Source organism: Nyctibius grandis, chromosome Z, assembly GCF_013368605.1.
Source record: "Nyctibius grandis isolate bNycGra1 chromosome Z, bNycGra1.pri, whole genome shotgun sequence".
Classification (NCBI taxonomy): Eukaryota; Metazoa; Chordata; class Aves; order Nyctibiiformes; family Nyctibiidae; genus Nyctibius; species Nyctibius grandis.
The window spans coordinates 99,080,520-99,103,000 of NC_090695.1; the positions used below are offsets into that span (position 1 = coordinate 99,080,520).

General features: G+C 55.5%; 1 protein-coding gene across 2 annotated transcripts in view; it reads left to right on the forward strand.

The window, feature by feature from the left end:
* The window catches only part of PRKCB (protein kinase C beta), a 100,433-nt gene extending 85,390 nt beyond the window's left edge, over positions 1-15,043 (forward strand). The window contains exons 15-17 of one of the 2 annotated variants that reach the window (XM_068422153.1): positions 216-323; positions 4,659-4,799; positions 14,891-15,043. In XM_068422153.1, the coding sequence (XP_068278254.1) occupies positions 216-323; positions 4,659-4,799; positions 14,891-15,043 (402 nt within the window). Of the gene's footprint in view, positions 1-215; positions 324-4,658; positions 4,800-10,712; positions 11,629-14,890 lie in introns of those variants that run through there. The other variant, XM_068422152.1, reaches the window with a different exon arrangement.
* The last annotated feature ends 7,438 nt before the right edge of the window (positions 15,044-22,481 follow it).

Sequence of the window (22,481 nt, forward strand, 5' to 3'; positions counted from 1 at the left end):
CCACCGTGAGCATGTGCTGACGTGGGATTTGTTTTGTTGCTGGCACATGGTGGGGGCCATCTTGGTGCTGGAGATGAAGCCGTGGGTGCAGCCCCGGGGACTGCGATGCTGAGACACGAGTCAGCGCGTGGTGCAGCCGGGGCTGGGGATCACGGCAGCAGGCAGAAGCTCAAAGACCAAGAAATGCCACTGAACCGCCGTTTGCTTTGCTCCAGGCTCCCTTTGAGGGCGAAGATGAGGACGAGCTCTTCCAGTCCATCATGGAGCACAACGTGGCCTACCCCAAGTCCATGTCCAAGGAGGCCGTGGCGATCTGCAAAGGGGTAAGGGCTGCCCCTCGCGCCCTGGGAGGAGGGAGCAGTGCAGGCAGCAGGCGCAGGGCTGCAGGCTCCCCGATGCCTAGAGAGAAGGAATGCGATTTCTAAATAGTTTTCCTAAGCCCAGGCACAAAGCTTTCATCCTGCAGAGGTTTCCATTTAGCTACGACGAGTCGCCCTTTAGAAGCACCGGCAGCTCGGGGCTGGTGTGCGCTCTTGGGTCAGGGCAGTGTTTTCATTATCATGTCTCTTAATTTGCAGTGAAGCTCTGCATTGCCCCACGTCCTGAGCTCTCTGTGGACTGGCCCGAGGCAAGACTTAAATGCAGTCTGAATTAATTTGCGTTGTGATGAATAAAGGCTGGCTGGGTCCTGATGCCATGCATATGGTTATTGCTTGGGACTGAGCCTCCTCGCAGCCAGCCAGTGTCAAGCAGTGCTATAAATACGTGTTTGTGTAGGAATTTAAAAAATGTTTGCTTTTAATAGTTAATATTTAAAATATCTGAATGTTCTATACCTCAAAATAGTGTTTCTATCTACAAGTGACACATCTTAAGTGTCATTGCTGAATGGGTGGATGCTTAACGCTCCCACTGCGGCATTTCAAAGCCTCTTCCCAGCGTTGCCAGCCTTCAGAGCTGGTGGTGAAGAGGAGGAGTCACTTGTCCCATGGGGAGAAGCTGCTGCAGGTGTTCCCCGGGGAACGGGGTGCGGGGAGGGGACACTGGCGGGGCCGCTTGGCACTCACCTTCAGCAGAATGCAGCAAAATCGAGTCTGTAATTCAGAAACCAGCCTGGTGATGGAAGGGAGGATTTCAGCAGACTTTCTCACCCTCTCTCATTCCTCTTCTTGCTTTGATTGGGGCGTAAGGGGAAGGTCCACTGTGTTCCTGGCCGGGCAGGAGGGAGGGAAGGTGCTTGGTGATGCTGAGCATTGTCATCCCCACGGTGCCCGAGGGAGCGGAGGCTGGAACAGGGACGGATTCACCGTTGGCTTTGCTGCTGCATCAGTCAGAATGTGAATGCTGTAAATAGAGGAGAAGAGCCCACGACTGGAACATCTGCTGGGTGCAGCTGTAATGGCTTTTCTCACTTTAGGAAACGTGAGGCTGCATGGGAGGACGTTTAGCTGTGCAGGGAGGGCTTGGTTCGTTATAAATCCCTGTATTTCTGTGCAGTGAGGTGCTGGTTCCCTTTGTACAAGTGTTTCAGGGAAGGGCACAAAAACTCGTGACATTCTTTGCCACCACCAAACTGCTACAACAGAAAGTTTAATTAAAAATAGGAGTGGTATTTAAGAACTGTCAGTAAGCTGGAAGCAAAGCATTTACATTTTCCCCTGGAATACAGTGAAGTATGTCTCAGTGAACTGCAGGGGCATCAGGCCGTGCTGTTTGTGTTGGTACGTGGCAGGGCTTCCCGGAGGGCACGAGCCCAGCCTTGCGTCAGGCCAGAGAGCAAGCGATGGGTGAAGCCTCTGCTCCTAAACATGAAGGGTTTGGTGTTTCACCGCTGTGCTCTCCAAAACCATCCCGTGGTTCCCACGCGGTTTCGCTCAGCGTGCCGGTGCCAGTCGTCGCTTACTGCTGCACAGCTCGGAGATGAAAAGCATTTAATCCTGAAAGCCTTGTGTTGGCCTGAGCCAAGAAATCAGCGTTAATCAGAGAGAGCTGGCTGGGAAGCAAAACGGAGAGTTAACCAGCACACGGCTCCTTGACTCGGCGCTCGGCACCCGTTAGCGGATCAAACAGCGTCTCTGCTGTCAGCGCGGGTTTGTTCCGGAGGCTGATGTTGGAGCTGCCGTTCCGTGGTGCAGGTCGCTTAGCTTTGCTCTCCCGAGCTCTGGTTTGGTTACCGGGAGCCCAGCTCCCGTTCTGGACCCAGAGCAGCGTGTGTGTGTGCGTGCACACGGGCGCTGGCACGAGCCAGCAGCTGTTTTCCGTCCCATATGGAGGGGTTTGCCTGAGCAAAGCAGCCTGTTCCAGGTGAACAGATTGTCTGCGAATATAAGGTCCCTCTTTAATCTCTGCCTGGTAGCAAAGGCATGAAATGGCACGTTTTCCGCAGTGAAGTTTACAGGTATTTCGAGTGGTGTTTCCTCTGGTGGTGCTGCCTGAGAAAAGCACATCAGAGCTGCTCAGCGCCGCGCTGCAGCCCACTCAGAGACCAAGGCACGGAACGGCTCCCACCTTGCCAGGCTTCTTACCCTGGGGTTTGGTTTTTTGTGAAGGGCTGCGTGCTGCAATACCGAGGGAAACTCTGTTATTTCCCAAAAAAAGGAAAACAAGAGTTAGAAAATAAATCTTGCTTTTGTTTTTGCTGCCTCGCAGCCCACCGGCCGCGGCTCCAGCGTGTCCCCTCACACGGGAACGGGCTCTGCGAGGCTGGTGCTGGTGCCAGTCACATCCCTGCCCCGCGCAGAGGCAGGACTCACCATCTGGGGGAGGTCACTTGCCTGGCTTGCGCGGCTGCTGGCCCTGGCTCCTTGCAGATGGGCTGTGCAGGGGTGACGCTGGCTCTCGCTCCGTCACTCCTCCAGTCTTACTTCACATTTGTTGTTTTTTTTTTTCTTTAGGGTTGTTGGTTTTTTTTTTTCAGGCTTTTCCTTGCTCGCAGCTCCCCGTTGCAGCATTACTGTTAAAGATCAGCTGCCCTGAGGAAGTGTGTCTTGTGCAGTCATGGGTGACAGGGCTGACCCGGGTCCCGACACTTACACCTCGGGACAGAGGAGCTCTGCCTGGCCGCAGGGCCTGTGGGGTCATCATCTCCCCGTGGCACCACGGGCGCCTGCCGCCCAGCTGCAGGGGCTGGGGGGTTATTTTTGTCAGAAGATGCTTACAAAAGCCTTTTTTTTGGGGAGAGGGCCAGTCTCACCAGGCGGGTGGGGAGGGTCTCGGCTCTCCAGGTGCCCTGTCCCTCCCGGGGGCTCGCGGCAGGGCAGAGGGGCTCCTGCAGACCCCCAGCCCCAGGAGATGGAGTCAGGCTTGCTCTGGGCTCAGCTTTAGCTGCCCGGCTTTTAATAAAGCAGGCCTTTTGTTGCAGGTGTACGGCTCATATTCTCTGCGCTTATCAACGTCCTGCAAATCTCTGGAATCTCCATCTGATCTCCGAACACAGCCCAGACAATGCCCCCAGGATATTAATGTTTGTACAACTGCCCTTAATCCCTGTGGCCCGTTTCACTGTTCTTATTGAGCCCGTGAAGAGGAGAAGTTTAGATGATAAACAACATCAACGGACTGTTTGCACTTTTTTCTCCAAATTGACTCTTTCATTAGGAATGTGCCTCTTGTCTGTGCTGCCGCAGCTCCGGGTTCTGCTGCTAGGGCTGAGGAAGGTTTCTGAGGGCAGATTGTTCACCGTAGATGGGCAGTGGCCTTTAAAATTCATTATGCAGCTGCTGAGTGTTTTGCTGCCAAGCAAAGGGACTGCTAAGTCCTGCTGCCCCCGTTGGGGCAGGCTGGTGGGACTGCAAGTTATTTCTTGGTGAACCAGTTTCATGCCTAGAGGCAAAGGGGTTCTGCTCATCCCACACAGTGCTCTGCGTAGTCTGATGTCATTGTCATCCTTCCCTGTCCCTGGAGCTGCTCTGGCTTCTCCCTCTGTCCTCTGCTGCCAGCACCAAAAGCCAGGAGAGGAGCTGGGAGCCCCTCCTGGGGTCCAGGCACTGATGCGGGGTGTCCCAGGGCAGCGGCCGCGTGGTGCAGGGTGCCCAGCTGGGCACCCAGCACCCTGGGGACTTCTCAAAGTGGGCATTTTGAATACTTTTAATACCTTGAATCCTGTGTCCAGTTGTGGGCCCCGCATTTCAAGAAAGATGTTGAGGTGTTGGAGCGAGTCCAGAGGAGGGCGACCAAGCTGGTGAAGGGTCTGGAGGGTCTGACCTACGAGGAACGGCTGAGGGAGCTGGGGGTGTTTAGCCTGGAGAAGAGGAGGCTCAGAGGTGACCTTAGTGCAGTCTACAACTACCTGAAGGGAGGTTGTAGCGCAGTGGGAGTCGGCCTCTTCTCCCAGGCAACCAGCGCTAGGACAAGAGGACACAGCCTCAAGCTTCGCCAGGGGAGGTTCAGGTTGGACATTAGGAAGCATTTCTTCTCAGCAAGGGTCATTAGCCATTGGAAGGGGCTGCCCAGGGAGGTGGTGGAGTCACCATCTCTGGAGGGGTTTAAGAAAAGCCTGGACATGGCACTTAGTGCCCTGGTCTAGTTGCCATGGTGGTGTCAGGGCAATGGTTGGACTCGATGGTCCCAGAGGGCTCTTCCAACCTCAGTGATTCTGTGATTTTGGGAAGCAGTTGGACACTCTGTGAGTGACTGTTTCTCCTCTTCCTCTCCCCAAGCTGATGACCAAGCACCCTGCCAAGCGCCTGGGCTGCGGCCCAGAAGGGGAGCGGGACATCAAGGAGCACGCCTTCTTCCGCTACATCGACTGGGACAAGCTGGAGCGCAAGGAGATCCAGCCACCCTTCAAGCCCAAGGCTGTAAGTGTGCCTGCGCTCGGCAGGGCTCTCCCCTCTCGCACTCTCGCACAGTCTCTCCTGTGGGTGCCCACGTGCAGGGGCTGCTCGTCCTGCTGCAGTGGGGAGGTGCCATTTCTCTGCCTGCGCAGATCGGGTCTCCTCAGATGTGGCACATGAAAGGGTGACTCTGGGACGCCTTGTCTCCCTCTGACGTGCAGGGGTGCAAACACCACGTGTGTAGCTCACGGATTTAATTGTGTTGCGATGTCGTCTGTGTTACCCCAGGGCTCACTCTTTCTGTTCGCTTTTCCTCCCTTTTTCTTAAGCTGAACAGGTGTCTCTCTTTTTTTTTTTTTCTAAATCTAAACTTCATTTCAACATCTAGCTCAGCACCATAGTCTGTCCGAAGTGTCACTGGAGCTGTATTTCACTCCACAGTTTCTCTCCCAGGTAAAGCGGTGGAAGGCTGGAGCCGGGCTTGTGGGCACAGGGGAGCCCTGCAGGGAGGAGAACCCGGCTGCTCGCTCCTCTCTGCCTTGCTTTGGGCTGGGTGTTACTGGCTCCGTGTGCCCCAGGCACGCCGGCTCGCTGCAGTGCTCTGCCCGTCCCAAGGGGGTGCGCGGGCAGTGGTGACCCCATAGGCTTGGGATTTCTCCGTATCTCTTTGCCTCTCTTGAGACTGGCAGGGTCACAGCTGTGTCTGAGCCTCTCTGCGGTGGTCCAGGTCCTTAAGGCGGGGGGTTATTCGTGTTTCCACCTCCTGTACTCCTGTTAGCTGCTGTGCCCTCGCTGGGCACTGGTGTTTTACAAAAAACACTGAATCCGAAGTTAAATCTGCTTTACGTGGCTGATACGGACTGATATTTATGCCCAAGGATCAAGGTGGGGACATTGCTCTCTTAATCCATCATCCTGGATCACAGCTCGGAGTCCAGAGATGCTCCATGTATGTAACGGAGCTTTCCCCTGCCCCGCTGCCCTCAACAACCTTGGACACGGCTGCTTTTCCTCTGCTTTACAGTAAACCTGCTCTTTTGAAGGGAAAAAACTCTACTTTGAGGGAAAACATGGAGTGGGAGTCCCTTTGGTGTAGGGTGCTCGGCTCCTTTCGCTCTCCTCCCTCTAAACCCCCCTGTGCTCTGGCAGCCTTTTCCCTTCTCCAGCTCCTTGCTCGATCAAACACGAACAAGCCGCCCATCGGCTGGGGCTGGCGGGACCCCCACAGCTGAGAGCTGCTGCTGGGCTGCCCTTGACATCAGCAAAGTGCCCCGTTCTCCTTATCTGGCTCAGAAATGCGAGACCCAGGTTGCTGGTAGGCAGCTGGTGATGCCAGCGCAGAGATCAGAGCTGCCGCCTGCTTTGCTGTCCCTCTGAGCCCCTTTCTCCTGGAGCCCGTGGCTCCTGCTGTCCCCTCTCTGTGCTCGTTTGCTGATGAAGCTGTTGCCTTGTCCCTCCTCTGCGTCTGCTTTTCCTCCTGGGCACATCCCCGGTGATGCTCTTTGCCTCGGGCTGTGCCGTAGCGTTATTGTTTGGTGTTCTGCAGTCAGAAACAATTGAATTCTGCCCAAAGCGCTTCTTACAGGTTTTATGTTTTAAAACGTGCAATTTGTGTCCTGCTTTAAGTGACTTATTTCCTTAAAAATCCTTTTGGTGCCGGACCTTGGGAGGGGGACGGTAAGCTGCCGTCTGTCACGTCTCAGCCAGCGGCTGGTGCTGGGGGAACCTCACCGTTGGGTAGGACAGGCAGATTAGCAGGAAGGTGGGCGCAGGGGATATGGGATTCAGGCAGGATTAAGGCAGCTCAGGTGCCTGCTGATAGCTGATATTTCAGCAGCAGCGCATCTGTGCTGGGAAACGCGGCTCCTTTCGTGCCGGCTGCGAGCGCAGATCAGAGCAGCGCAGAAATGAGGGTCCGGGCTTGGGCACCTTCAGTGTGCTCAGGTGGGTCACGAGGAAGGGTGTTGCTCACAGCTTGTGACCTTCAGCCGTGACACGGGGCTTGGGCGCTTGCTGGCGTGGGGGTTTGGGCTGGCTGGCTCGGTACCTTGCCTTCAGTCATCTATTTTTTCTTTAATTAGCTCCTGTAAAGATGAGGTTACAGAGATTGTCTGCAAGCCAGAGCTTCAAAATACAGAATAACCCACAGCTGTGGGCTCAGTATGTGCCCACAGCCTTCCCGTGCTCCGGCACGGCGCGGTGCCCGAGCGCTGCAGCCCCGTGAGCACAGCCCGGTCCAGGCTGTCTTTAGCATCATCCACAAATTCTGCTCATCAGAAGGTGTCATTAATTCCTGTTTGCTCGTTGCTGGAGTAGCACAGCCCCTGCCCTTGGCTCCGGGAGGGGCAGTGGAGGCACCGGGACGGGCTTCCCATCACCTCACACCAGCAGCAGGACGGGCCCCTCGCCCTCTGCCCGGCTGGGGCGATGCGTACCCGGAGCTGGAAATAAACCCCCCAGAGCTCCCGTGGTGCTGCCTCTTGGTGCCTGATTAACCTTTATCACAGAGACAGATCGGGGCTGGGCTGTCTTTGGCACACGGGGCTCTGCTTGGCTGCTCCCTGGCTTGGCTCGTGCATAACAATTCCTTCCGTGGGTCTGCACGTCCCCTGGGAAGCATGTTCACACTTCCCTGCTTTCTCTGTCTCTCGTTGCGATAATTATTGTTTTTGGTATCTAATTACCCCTTTACTTTACATAAAGCCTCGTGATTTGAAAAGTCTCCTCATTTTGAAAGCATTGAAATCGCACGGCAGAGCGCAGGATTGCTCACAACGGGACAGCGGTTAAAAAAAATTGCTTTTAATCTAATAATTTTTAATTGCATAAATCAATTTTCCTCTAACTGCTTTGAATTAATTAATATTGAAATGCACTTTATAGACCCAGAATTGTAAGAACTCCGCTTCCCCTGCGCGTGCATTTTTGTAGCTTTGTTTTCAGTCTTTACGAGGTCAGTTCAGATGTTTGTGTAAGTGATTTCCTAATTAGATGAGATTTAAGGATTGAGGGGGCCAGCAGCGGGCAGGAGCATCCCGTGGGGAGGCGGCCGCGTGCGTCAAGGTTAGACATCTCCTCTCGTGATCGAGTCAAGATTTCCTCTGGTAGCCTCAGGGTCCCGTAAAGACTTTCTCTGATTATTCAGCCAATATTTTCAGTATCTTGGGCAGAAACTTGGCTTTGTTCATAGGGGAGAGATGGAAGCCAGGGTCCTACTGCAGAAAACCCTCACGGTGAATGGTCCAGCCTTTGCCTGGAGCAAGGATGAGCGCGCTGGAGCTCCCTGAAACACGGTGCATCTCTTGGCAGCAGTGGGAGAGCCCTGAGCCTCCCTGGGGTGGCAAGGAGCCCGGTGTCTAACCCAGAGCGGCTCCAGGAAGGTCAGACTTGCCCAGGAGATGCCTTCAAGGCCGTTGGGATGGTGGCTATACCACTGGTTTGGGCCAAACGACTGGGGAACGGAGGGTGTCTTCAGCCCTGGCTTCCCCTCGCAGCAGAACAGCCATCCTCGGCTTTTTATGAGCTCTGATTGCATCTCGGGGATCAATGGGAAATATTTTATTATGCCTTTTGTCTCTGTTTGAAATCAAGCTAGAAACTGATAAAATAAAAAGGCTATCTTCTGAGCTGACAGTTTTATTTCTGCAGCTTGGAAAAAACCGTCATTCTGTGCTGGCTATAAATATTAGACAGGACACGTTGGGGATTTATGTAAGATAAATTCCCACCCTCCCTCTTTCTCCGTTCGGGGTGGAGTGAAGCCTGTACGTTAATATAGCGCTAAAATGAGGCAGATTTTTCATGATGTGGCTTTAGATAAATGTAAAAACTCACCCAGCGTGTCTGCCGTCCTTCAAAGAGGGACTTCATTTCGGGAGCTTTAAAGCTGGTGCTCCTGCAGGTAGCGAACGTTTGCGGTCCGGAGCGGCGTGGATCCCTCTTGCTCTCTCTTACCACGCACGTGGGCCAGACCTTGTGTGTGAAGCTCCAGCAGCGTTGGGCCGTGGAGGATAAAACCTGCCACGTTCCCCAGAGCTGGTGGCTGCCGTGGCATCGTGGGGGCAGCTCGGGACAGCACAGGCACACGGTCACGGCCCTTAGGCGTTGGGTTTGGGCTTGGATGTGGCTTCTATAAACCCAAAGACAATTTCCAGCCTTAAAGTATTTCTATGATCCGTGTGAAAGCTCCCAGAGAGCAGGATGTGCTGTTTGGTTTGCTGACCTGGCTGGTTCTTAGGCATCTGAACAGAAACCCTGCAAACCTCACAAAGCTGGGCATGAAATACTGTGGGCAGATGCAATTTTTAACATTCTCTATCCATTTATTCTTGCCTTATTGCATTATGGTGAAAATTATTCCTTGCCAGTATACATATTAAAAAATTATTTGTACTTTCTATCGCAATAACTGGAAGCATTTCACAGGAATTAGTTTTTAAATCTTTCTGATGGGGTTGCTTTCGTTTGAATTTCTTTTTTTTTCAAGCCAGCACATTTCTTTGTCCTGAACAAACTGTAGCTGCTGCAGCTCTTGTTGGAGCTCCTCACGGTGGGGATTGTCCCCTCACCAGGAGATGACCTCGCTGTTGGTTTCTGGATGCCAACGAGCCTCACTGCAGTCCTGCTGCTCCAGGGAGGGGGCATGTTGAGGTGTTGGAGTGAGTGCAGAGGAGGGCGACCAAGCTGGGGAAGGGTCTGGAGGGTCTGACCTGCGAGGAACGGCTGAGGGAGCTGGGGGTGTTTAGCCTGGAGAAGAGGAGGCTCAGAGGTGACCTTAGTGCAGTCTACAACTACCTGAAGGGAGGCTGTAGCGGGGTGGGAGTTGGCCTCTTCTCCCAGGCAACCAGCGATTTTTGCATGAAAAGACTTGAAAAAGAGCAAACCACACTGCAACCTACCGCGCCAAGAGCAGCATCTGCTCCGTAGGTTGCCTGGGCTGAGCCGTGGGGCCGGAGGCAGGAGCTGTGTTTGCCGTGGCGGGTGCCGCAGCGTGTGACCGCGGCAGCCCAGAAGAGATTCAGGAGGGAAAAACTGCTGCCGAGGTCCCTGGGTTTGAGCGCTGAGTTAGAAACCGTGCTAAGCTCGTGGTCACGGGCAGGAGATGCAGCTGGGAGCAGAAGCTTGACAAATCCAGGCTAGAAACGCGCTGAAGGGTGAGACGTGGTGTTACAGAACGTGAGCGGTACGGCGGTGTGGGAGGGGGGTTCAGAGGCTGATGCATGTTCACGTTGTCTTCCCTGAAACCTCTGTGGCAGAGGAAGGAACTGGGAAATGTTGAAGTTTACATGTATTTGTCTTTAATATTTTATTATATTTAGTCTGATGTTTATTAAAAATGTAAATCTTTTTCCTTAGCAAATTAAAGTTAAATGCTGGGAAAAACTGTCCCAGCACTTGAAGCGTGTGTTCTCCAAGGGGGAGTGGAAGGAGAGAGCTGAGGGACTGCAAGGAGCTGGCTGCTGCGTCTCTTCAGAGAGCAAAGGGCCAGGGAGCATCGGGGGGGTGACGGCTCCGATGGGAGGGAGGGTTCACCGACCATTAGAGCGAAGTGTAGAGGTGAAGAGCCACGTAACATGATTCTCACCTAGGAGCAAAAAATAACCTGCGTCTGTTACTGCTTTCACGTGTACAGAGTAAGTAGGAAAGATCTTGGAAGGAGGAATCTTGATTCCTTAAGAGGAGAAGGGAAAAGAAGAAAGCATTGTTTGGTAGCTGCCCTCATGTCTCGTTCCTCTGCTGCAGTTACCTGCCGTGGCGCAGCCGGGGGTTCGCTGGTCTCTGGCTGTGCCACGAGCTGCCATCGCCTCGTAACTAACAAAGCCCACGCTGTTTTGCTCCTTTTTCTTCTCCGCCACCCGCTGCCCCGCTGGGTGGGCAGTCCTGGCCCGCCCGCTGCCTTCCCCACCCACCCAACGCTCTTCTCTTCCCCTCTCATAGTGTGGACGCAATGCTGAAAACTTCGACCGGTTTTTCACTCGCCATCCGCCCGTCTTAACACCTCCCGACCAAGAAGTCATCAGGAACATTGACCAGTCAGAATTCGAAGGATTTTCCTTTTTTAACTTTGAGTTTTTTAAACCCGAAGCCAAGAGCTAAGCAGCCGTGTAGATCTCATCCCTGCATCTCTCCCATCCAGTCCCGGCTGCTGGTGTGGTGACATTTTCCATTGCAGAACTTGCATTCGTGGTTTTCCTTTGGTACTACTACTGGAGTGACCATATTTCAAAGCCAGAAGTGTCTTCGTGTGGTTTGGGGCGTGCCTGGAGGGTGGGTGATGTGCACTCAGTGCTGCGAGTGTGCTTTTATGGCATTTTATTTGGAGTGAATGCAAACTGCTCGTTGGCTAACGGGGGTGAGATGGAGCGGTGTAGGCCAGGACAATGAGGAGATGCTTCTGAATCCATGGTCACCCTAGTAAATACCACCCACACGTCGGTTCTCCTCGCAAAACTACTTCTTTTTTTTTCAAATGCCAAAGCAACTGATCGAGTTTGTTACCTGTGCTTTAGAAGTGTCAAAAAATGGTATTAACACAAACGGGACGCTATTTAACTCCGAACAGTATTGTGAATTCTGATACGGAGCTTGTAAAGAAACTTGTTTCAACTAATAGTCCTACTTCAAAAAAATGCTGCTGGATATTTAAATGGCCTAAGTTTTGTTGCTGGCATCAGAGAAATCATTTCAGGAAGGATGAATTCCTCTTGAAACAATAACAATCATGCAGCTTCCTTTTATACTGTTCTGCAGATGTTCATGGGCTCGCACTGTATCAATCTGCTTTAACTTGTAATGTGCCAATATTTTTTCCAGTACTAAATATAAAATAAAAAGTGAGAAATAATGTCAAAGACACCTGCGTGTGTTTGGCAGTGGGGAGTTCCTGCAGTGCTGGGCTCAGAGGTGCCCAGAGTTGGGGCTGCACCGTCCAGCAGTGCAGGCAGCGGTGCAGGCAGCGGTGCAGGCAGCGGTGCAGGTGCAGGCAGCAGTACAGGCAGCAGTGCAGGCAGCAGCCCCCATCACAGCACAGCCTCCTGCACCACCGGCGGAGCCGTGGCCCCTCGTCCCCTGCAGCTATCGTCCCCAGACCGAGGTGCAACGTACTGGAAGCATCTTCCAAGCAGAGAGTAAACCCCTGCGTGTCCCCTGCTGCTCGTGCTGCTCCGAGGTGGATGGGGAAGGAGCTTCTCTGCGACGTCCTTCGGCAGAAGGAAGGTTTGGGGCACGAGGACGGCCCAGGCGAGCGGCTCTGCACTGGGGGATCTCTCTGAACACCATGAACAGGCACGGCTGCAGCGTGCTCTTGGCTGCTCACCGCCCTGCCCGCGCTCTCCGAGGAGCCCTTGTCCGAAGCAATTGGCAGCTCCAGCTAAAGAGGGATCCCAGGTTCCCGTGAACCTCCCTTCTCCTGGGCGCACGCAGGATTTCCCTTCTAATTTGGAAACCCGCTGCTGCTGGATTCTGAGCTCCGCGGGACTGCACCCACCGGCAGCACCGATGGCGTGGCAGGAGCTGCTCCCCAGCTTCCCCCACCTGCACACCCCGGGGCTGTGCCGTCCTCGGTGGTCCCAGCACAAGCGCTGTTCTGAGCCAGACGTGCCCCGCGGGCGCACTGCCCTGGGGTGCCTCTGCCCCGCTGTCCCTCCCACCCGCCTCAGCACCTCCCAGAGTCACTCAGCCCTTTGCTGGAGGCGTTTTCAGCCTTGAATTTCCCCTGCCCTCCCCTCTCTGTTCCCCAGATCCACGTAGCCGTTCCCTACCCGCTCCCAGGCTATTCATCATCTTTGACAGAGGCCAAGTTGCCACCAATTTCAGACAAAATTCAAGGTAAGAAATCAGCAACCCCCCCCCCCTTCGCAGCGCTCACGGCTGGGCCTGCCCGGTGCCCCTGCGGGAATCGGGGGGAGCTGCCAGAGGCGGCTGGCGGGGGGTGGGCTGCCCCGAGCCCCCTCCCAGGCCCGGCGCAGCCTTTGCCAGCAGAGCAGCAGGAGGTTTTGCTCCCCTGAGGGAACGCTCGGCCTCTCTGGTGCCATCAGCAGAGGCCACTCCGAAGGGCTGGGGACCATGGTGGCAGTTCACACCAGTGGCACACGTGGACGTTTCCTTCCTGTTTGCAGCACCCTGCAGCCATCCTGCCCGGGAGGAGCTCCTGGCTCGGGAGGACGCTGTCATCCTGGCACACGTTGGTCCGGGTGGATGCTGCTGTCCCTCGAGGTGGGCTCGCACTTGCATTTCGACCGCTTTGCCCTTTGCCTGGCAGAACTCTGCACCTGAAGGCGGCTCCTTCACCCCGTCTGCCCTTCCCCACTCCTGCTCTGTGCCCCAAAACTACTTCTTCTTCCTTCTGTGCTGGGGAGAGGGACTTCACCAGCTCCTGAGTGTCACTTGTCCGAAAGCGAAGGCAGAGCCCCAGCTCCTGCTCGGGGACAGGCTGGGACCCGCAGGCACCAGCAGCTCGGGACTCCAGTGCTCGTTCAAAGCCTCACTCCACGGCACGGCCACGTCCTGGCTCTTCTCCTGCCGCTTCTCTCTTTGCTCCTTGAGCTCCAGCCCCGTTCTCCTCCCACCTCGCCTCCTCTCAGCCATCCTTGGCTCTCTTTCACCTCCGGTCTTCCCTCCCAAGGCTGAAGCCATCCTCACAGGATCCCTCCTGCGGCGAGTGGAGTCTCCGAGGGGCCGTGGAGGTCCTGGTCCGCTGCTGGCGACAGGGATCGTCTCCAGAGGCTCGACCCGGCTGCAGGTGTGACGTGGTGCTCCTGGCCCGGCCGGAGGGCAGGGGGGACCTGGCTCGTGGCCGTATTCTGGCCGTGCTCCAATAAGCCAGAGCTGGAAATCTCCTGTCGTAGCAGAGCGCAGGCCAGCCCCTGGGTCTAAAAAAAGGACCGTTTTGCAGGTTTCTGCGAGGCACCAGATGTGTGACGGTCCTGGCAGTGTCACGGCAGGGGAAGGTGGCCGCCAGCGCGGCCGCTCAGGGCAAGGGGGGGCTGTGCCTGCCCGTAACACCAGAGCAGGCGGTGGGAAGCGCAGTGCTCCGGTTCCCACTCGGCCAAGGCACCGTGACCTCCTGCAGCCAGACCAGCCCGTCGCTGGGCAGCCTGAGACACACCTGTATATACACGGCCCAGGCGTTCCCCACCGACGGGCTCTGCCGTGCCAGCAGCAGGTTACCAGCCCGATGGAGTCAATAACTTACTTCTTTTTTTCTTTTCTAGCTTGGGTGTAGCTGCAAAGTTGTTGTTCTTACGAAATTAAAATGATAGAAGGTTGCACATGTGGAATTTTCATCCTTTGACATTTTGAACTACTGTATATTTTCTATATACAACCCTGGAGCAAATCACATCCTCGAATCAATGTAACACTGTGTTGGTCAATACCACATCAGAGCATAATCCTAAAAAAATCAAGCTTAAAGCAAAAGGAGCTCTTACAGCTTATGATTTTGTGCAAATTCTGAAATTGTATTGAATGTTTGCTTCCATTTCATAGAATCACAGAAGGGTTTGGGTTGGAAGGGACCTTAAAGCTCATCTCATTCCAATGAGCAGGGACACCTTCCACCAGCCCAGGTTGCTCCCAGCCCCATCCAACCTGGCCTTGAACACTGCCAGGGAGGGGGCAGCCACAGCTTCTCTGGGCAACCTGGGCCAGGGTCTCACCGCCCTCACAGCCAAGAATTTCTTCCTCGGATCTCATCTCAATCTCCCCATTTTGAGGCATGTTGCTCCCTCCAGGCTCCTTCCTCCTGTGGATCGCGGCTCTGTTTGCAGGGACGGTTTTGCACGCTCACAGACTGCCCTGTCTCTCTCTCGCAGCAGCCAGGAGAGGAGGGATGCTCGGCCACCGCAGCCCTCCCCAGTGCCCCGTGCTCCAGTTGTGTCCCTTTACCATCTGTTTGCGTGTTTCAGGCTCGTTAAACTGGTGTTCTTGTGTTCCTGCCGCGGCGCGAGGCTGCTTCTGTAGGACAGAGGCTGCTGCTGTCTGGGTGCGAGTTCCTCGTCGGATGCAGCTTTGGGGACCAGCGTGGAGGTCTGGAGCCCCGGCCACGCACCCTTGGGTGCCGCTCGCCTGCATACCCCCGTCCCACGTTTAACTCTGTGCTTTCCGTTTAACAGAAGGACAAGCGAGACACTTCCAACTTCGACAAGGAGTTCACCCGGCAGCCGGTGGAGCTCACGCCCACGGACAAACTCTTCATCATGAACTTGGACCAGAACGAGTTCGCTGGGTTCTCCTACACCAACCCCGAGTTTGTCATCACCGTGTAGCCGCCGCCCGCCCTCTCCTCGCAGCCCGGGGCTCCAGGCCGCCCTGTACATACCCACACCAGTCTTCCGGGGTTCGCAGTGCACACATACATACCCTCACGCGAAACACGCCGACCGCTTGTTTTAGGAGGCCTTTCTATGTCTGTGTCACTTGCTCGCTTGGTTTCCCTCGCTGGAGATGTTCGGGGTTCAAGTTAAGTCAGTAACACTTCTAGGAACCGTAGTGGGTGGTGGCTGATAGAGTTTTTAAACAGAAATATACCAAATTGCTGCAGTCTTTGTAACTCCCGAGCTCGGACGCTGCGGTCCCAGTGCCCCTCGCTGCCCACAAACCGTCCCTGTTGAATGCTAAGCATGGTTGATATCTTAAACCGTTGTGCCGAAGCTTGCGGTGACTGTGAGCTTGTCTTAGAGGAGCCTTTTTGTCCCAGGCGTGGGTACGTTTGATCAGTGTGGAAAACTCTGCTTATAGACATCTATTTTTAAACGCGTTGTACATACCGTCAGCCCGGCCCCCCACAGCCCCCGGCCCCCCTCGCCTCCCGCCAGCCTGTGCCCCAGCTCCCCACGGATCCCCTGCCACTCCTTGTAAATCCGAGCAAACCTTTTTCTAAGTAAAAGGTGGGATTTATTTATTTTTTTTTAAACATCTGGAGCAGTTTGCAGTTTTGATACACGCTGTCAGCACTCCCATAAATCTCTCTCCTGTTTTTTTCACAGACGCTGTCGAAATTTAACAGCTCTGTAAAGGATATTAATATTCTACCAAAACAAAACACGTTTATATTCTCGGTTTACAATTTACCGACTGAAAATGTGCCCGCTACGAAAGGGCTGTACTGAGGGCTATTTATAAAGGTAACTTTTCTACTTTACACCCTCTGCTCTTATCTTAAAGGCTCAAACCCCACGAATTTTACGGGCGTCTTGATTTACCTGATTTCAGCCAAAATTCCTGGGGGTTTTATTCAGCGATCCAGAACCTTCTGCGTCATTTTGAAAATCCTGAAATGAGAAGAGACAATTCCAGCAGCTGTTTGTGAGGCAGCAGGGGTGGGCAGGGGCTGCCCATTGGCAGCTGGGTGGCATTTGTGGCTGGCTGGCCGTGGGGTTTGTAGCAGGTGAGCCCCGCATGTGAGCATCCTTTGCATCACCGGCTCTTATCCCTCTCTTATTGCACACCACTTTGGTTGGTTTGCAAAAAAAAACCCAACCACCCTCTGTATATTTTCTGAACCACATCTAGTGTAAATACACGTTTGCTCCATGCCTATGGGGGAAAATGGGGGTGGGAGTTTATGAATCGCAAGGAATTCTGTCAAGGAAATTCTGGTTTGTAGATCTTTTCTAAACATCAAACTCTCCTTTTTGAAATTATTTTCTTCTTTTAATGATTCATTGAGGGGAAAAAAGGCTGCTAGAAGCTAAACCTAGTGTCCCACCTGCCAGGGAGTGGGTGTCCTCGCCCCGTTGTCGAAGCGCAGGCAGGCAGAGCCCTGGGCGAGCTGGGGACGGGCGCTGTGAGCCCGTGGTCTTGGGTACCGACCTGGGCTGGAGGAAACAAAACAAGTCCCAGAAAAACTGCAAATTGTGCCAGACAATTGTGCCAGAGGGTTTACGAGGCGGTCTGCATCAGGCAAAGCCCAGGGTGGCCTCACGCGTGGGCTGGTTCCTGGTGAGGGGTCTCGTAGCCCCAGCACACGTTTCAGAAGCCGTCTCGACACCCTCCGCAGCCACAGCTGGTGGCCAGAGCGTGGCTGTTGCTGTGACTTCCAAACCCGTTGCTGCAGAATCAGTATTACTTCGGTGCTGAATGTTTTTGATTTCCGTAGCCCCAGCTCTGAAGCCGCTCCCCGGGTCCCTCCAGGGCGCTGCCGTAAGGGCTCTGTGCCAAGGGGTGCCCGGGGCTGCTGCGGGGCGAGTTACATCTTTTCTGTTTGGGATTTCATGTACGTGTTGGGGTGACGCTTGGCATGGAGCAGGCGCTGCTGAACGTCCTCGGATGGGGACCCGTGGGGATGCCGGGCTGGCACACACTTCGGTGCCACGGGTGAGGCTTGTGCACATCTCCGGGGTCTGTAGGGTTCAGCTCCACGCTCCAGGGAGGGCTTAGCAGAGGCTCAGTCCTGTTTGCAGGACTTGTACCTTGAGCGTTTCTGACGTTGTCCGTTTTGCTACTTGCCAAACTCCTGTTTCAAGGTTTGTTCCCAGACGACCTGTTTCTTCTGTGGAGAAACGCACAGTGGGATGTGCCTGGCCCTGCACAGCCCTGGGATTTGTGTGAGCTCTTCCAAGGAGGGGCAGAGTGACAGTGGTTGACTCACTGCTGTAATTTGGTGATTTAATCTTCACTATTGGATGGGGAAAGCAGCACTTCAGGAAGATGCTCAGAGCGGAGAGGCAGAGGAGGGACCGAGGAGGCAGGACATGCAGCCACCCCACCTGCGGTGCGTGGCGGGTCTGGACTCTCTCCCAGGCTGCTTCAGGTCAGGGCGGTTCAGGCTCCTCTGAGGGGCGGGATGGGTTAGACATTCCCCCCCCCAGGGCTGTGTTGGCCCCTTTGCTGCTGGTGGTGGCTGCTCGGGGCAGCAGAACGTGCCCTGCTCCTGTGCCCAGCCCCGGGGCCGATGGGCTGCGGGGGGCTTTGCGAAGGCGACAAGGGGGCAGGAGGGCTGAGGCTCCTGGAGACAAAGAAATACCTGCTTGCATTCGCCCGCTGGCTAAGGGTTTCTTTCCCAGCAGTGATATTTGGAAACGCACCAGGATGCCTTGGTGCAGGAGCAGATTCCCACTCCCGTCTGCGGGGATGTTGGGGCTGCAAACGCCAGTGCTCCCCGGGCATGCCCTGGTCTTTCACTCAGACATTTTGCCAAAGCAAAGGAGAGAGGACTGCGGCTGTTGGCCCAGACCTTTGGTCCAAAGCGCAGCCCAGGCGGAGCTGGGGAGCCGTGGGGAGGCTGCCGGGGGCGTGGAGCGGTGCTGGGGAGCTCGCACGGCACGTGGGAACGGTGGGAGAGCCTGAAGGCTCAGCCCCAGGTTCCTGGTCCCGGTGATCTGCAGGGCTCTGCTGAGGGCTGCGAGGCTGCAGGGGGGCTGGAAACCCTGGTCCACCCCGACCCTGCTGTCCTGCAGCTGCGCGTGGCTGTGTGGGATGCGGCTGGTCCCCAGCAGCTCGGGGTGAGGTGCCATTTGCACGGGGCACCTGCGGCTGCTGCTGCTCTTGTCTCCCCTGGCTGGACATCAGAGCAGCCTTCTCTTGGTAAGAGCCATCCCCACCGGAGTTACTGAGCCATTTAATCCAGTTAATAAAGAAATGCACGTTTGCACAGTGGCCAACCCATGTAGGTAGTCTCAAAGACGGGAAGATGAGCGGGCGCTCTGGGCGGTAGATACGCTCTGATGATGGTGAATCCCAGGAGCTCTAATGCAGGTGAAGAACTGGGGTGGTTTCCAGCGCAGAGGGTGAGGATCCAGCTGTTCAAACCATCGGGCTCACAGCTGGATGGTGGAGCCGACTCGTACTAACAAGCGCTGGGGCTTCTCTGCTGTTGCAGGAGCGGGTGAGCCTCAGCCTGCAACAGCAAAAGAAGCAACAAGCGTCTCGCTCCGTGCATGGAAGTGTCATCCAAGCTGTTTATTTCTGGTCATTTTCAAAGCAGCAATTAAAACAAGGAAAACAAAAAAAAAGAAAATGTTTATTGTTGAACAGTTTGTGTTTGTGAATTTGATTTCACCTGCAAGTATTTGATGACTTTTCTACATCCTAGACTACCTGCTGCGTGTTGTCGAAAGATTCCCATAACGACCTCCTTTTAGATGGGCATATACTCTTTATTCTATTTGCTGCATGTATGAGAAATAAAATATATAATTTTAAAGAAACCCTGAGAGCTTGATTTCCTTTTGCCCACGGGATGCGGGGGGAGAGGCGGCGGGCTGGGCGTGCTGTGGGACCCGGCGATGCGTGGCTCGTGCCGCCTGCGTGGTCACCCGGGGGGGGCACCGCCAGGCCCTGTCACAGCAGCAAACGCTGCGATGCTGCAGCTTTTCTGTGAAAAAGATGAGTGTCTGTACAGAGAACGTCAGCACACGGAGCCTGCCTCAGCGCCGACTCCCGAGGGGGTGGGAAAGGTGCGGGGCTCAGCCCTGGCACTGCCCGTGTACCCCCGGCGTCTCCCCTCCAGCTGGGCAGCCCGGGTCTGTCCCCCTGCTCCCGGAGCAGCTGCTGCTGCTGGCACCGCTGCCTCTCCCACAGCCCCCAACACGAGCAGGGTGGGCTGCAGGGCCGTGCCAGGAAGGTCTCCTGCAGCCCCAGCACAGGGTTTCGGGGCGGCCAGTCGAGCCCCTCCCCAGCCCCGTTCCCAGCGTGTCGGAAACGCCGCGGAGCTGCAGCGAGCCTGGCTTGTGTAAGTGAAACGTTTGGTTTGGTGACACTTCCCTTAATTACGGGAGCTAATGACAAAACCATTGTGACAAATGACTCAGCTTTTGATAGTGAAGTTAATTAATTCTGAAGTGAGAGTCTCAATCGGAGTATCTGGAAGAACCCGATTAAGAAGTCTGCTTACCCAGCGTAACACGGGCAGCAAAAACCCAGGGCCCTACAACACGCCAGGTAAAACCCTCCCCACGGCGGGATGAGCCGCTCGGAGCGAGGAGAAGAAAGGCCAGCCATCAGCCCAGCGTTTGCCTCCCGAGCCGTCCCTCCATCCATCAAAGGCGTCGGGAGGAACACAGCCTCATTAATGTCTGAATGAGTGACCAGGAGCAGCTCTGCGTTACTCTGACCTTCAAGAGCCGTCCCCCTGAAGCCATCTTTCATCTCTTTCATTTGCATTACAATCCTGTTTGCCTCATTATTCGTTATCCGCTGCTTCTTCAAAGAATTTAAATCAAATCAATTAAATTGCGGTGGGTCGGAGCCGCAGCAAACCCTTTATGGTGGCTCAGCATGGCCCGGCTGGACTCAGACTACAAAATCTCTTTTAATCTCTTGCTATTTGTTCTTTTATGACTTCTGTGGTGCCACTGCCTCACAGGATCCCTTTGATAATCTTCCTCCTTTCCCACCCATCCCATGCAGACGTGCTCCGTGTAGAGGCTGGTCTTCGTATGACCTTGGGGAACGGGTTCCCCCGGCTTCCCTCCCGCAGCCCGGGATCGGGGTCGGGATGGGGATGGGGATGGGGATGGGGGTGTCCCTGGCAGGGCTGCTGAGATGGGGAGCTGCTGACCTGCAACGCAGCACCCCGTGCCCTGGGGGCCAGCACGGAGCAGCTGGGGGAACCCTGTGGCACTGGCGTGACGTTTGCTGTCCCCTGTCATCCCCTTCCCTCTCCTGGCCTCGTTTTGTCTACCCAGGGTATCAGTACAGAGGAAAAAAAAGCAGATGCAACGGTGGGGCAGGGCCGTGTGTGCAGCCGGGGCGTGGGCGAGGGGAGGTGGACGTTGGCATGCGGCTGCTGTAGGCACGTTCACCTGCGTGGCCACTCCTGCGCTCCCTTTGCAGCTTCCCAGAGCCAAGAGCCTTAATAAGAATGGATTTCTGTTTCTCTCCCCTGCTACTTTTATTGCTGCTGAGCTGTCGGGAGTCCAGCGGGGAGCTGCAGAGCTGGTGGGGAACCGCAGGAGCTCGCAGCGAGTGAGCCGGCTCGTGCCACGCGCGCTCGGGCTGGTGGCACGTACGGCATCGCTCGCTCGTGTCACGTCCTGGAGAACCTCCCTGAGCTCGGCAGAACATCACGTAAGGACACACCAGCCTCACTGCTGGAGTCCTCTGAGAGCCAGTAGGCTGCAACCAGCATCTCCAAAGCATGTGGAGATATAAATAATCTCCTCGTAGGAGTGGGGAAGGATGAACGCACGTGCCGAAGGCTCTGGGGTCCTGATCCCCTTGCAGCCCCTGGGAGCAGGGAAGTGAAGTGAGGACTAGGCAAGGCTGGAGCTCAGCATCTCCCTGCATTGCTAATGACCTAAACCCGCCTCGCTTCCTTCAAGGAAAAAACCTAATCCAGCTAGGGATTATTTCTGACTGCTCACTTTCTGTCACTTTGCCAATTCAAATGCAGCAGAGCTTTCATCGCTGGATTTGGAAGGACAAAGCCTAACACATCTCAGTTTAGGACATTTTTGCCTGCAAGGACAGGGGGTTTTTTTGTTGCACAAGTTGTACGATCTTTGCAGCATGAGCTGGTTTCTGTTATTTGTTTCCAGTTTGCCAAACTCAGAAGATCTGTGAGCAGGTAGATGATGATGGGTAAGGCAGCGAAGAGCAAGGGGTGACCGGGGCGGAGCTGGAGGAGCCCAGGCTGCACAGGGCAGGGTGCCAGGCTGGGACCACCGGGGCACAGTGCCCTCCAGGGTCTGAGCTGCCAAGTGAGATGTCAAGGTCCCCAAAGTCTTGTTGGCTGCAAATCTTAGTGAACCCCCTGCGTGTCCCCTGGGGTGGCTGCTCTGGGCAGAGCTCCGGGCTCGCTCCTGGGACTGGCTGCTCCACACAATGAGTGGTAAAAGGGGTGCAGGGCTTGGCGAGGGGTGTCCCTGCCACCAGCCCCTACGAGGGCCAAGGCGATCTGGCACGGACTTTGATTCTGTTGGAGCTCGCTTTGTTAAAAGCCTAGGAAACGGTGCATGTGCACTCTGCACACACCTACACACACTATGTTAAAATAACACAATTAAGGCTGCAAAATCCCCCACTCGGAATGCAATTTGCAGCCCCTTTGCTGTAGGTGTGAGATATCTTTGCTGCCTCCTCCCCGGGCCTCCTGCCTCTGCGCAGGATGGGGGCCGGGCAGGGCGCTGGTGCCAGGCGCTGCCCCACGCGCTGCGGGAGCTGGGTGACAGGCGGTGGGAGCGGTGGGGGTGGCAGGACGAGGGAGCGTGATGCCACGGCTGAGGCAGCTGTCCCGGAGAGGCACGGCCTCCCCCTGCACCTTGCCCCGAGCTACCTGCGTGGTACCCACGGCACCAGTCAGGAGCAGCATCCCGGTGCGGCCACGCGCGGGGCTCAGCTTGGTGGCCAGCCCGTGACACCGAGGTGTGACCCGTGACCATCGTGTACCACCACCAATGCCAGTCACAGCAACTGGGCATCTACATCCCTCCTCAAAAACTAGGCAGGCAAAAGCCCTGTGATTCAGCCTGGGTGGATGCTTCTGAGCACAGTCCCTGAGTCTCCATCCTCACCCTCCCCAGAGCACCCAGGAGAGCCCAGGCAGAGCTGCCAGCGCCCCAGACAGAGGTGGTGACCGAGGCAAAGGGCCCGTGATGAAGCAGGGGAATAAACCGGGGTGATCCACAGCCGGGCAGCTGGCACAGCTGGCACAGCGGGAGCGCAGCGTGCGGCGGGGTGCTGGGGAAGGAGCACTGCGGCGGTGCAATCAGCGTGCCCTGCCTAATGAGTATGCACAAAAGAGGTGATTTAAGGCTGAGGAGG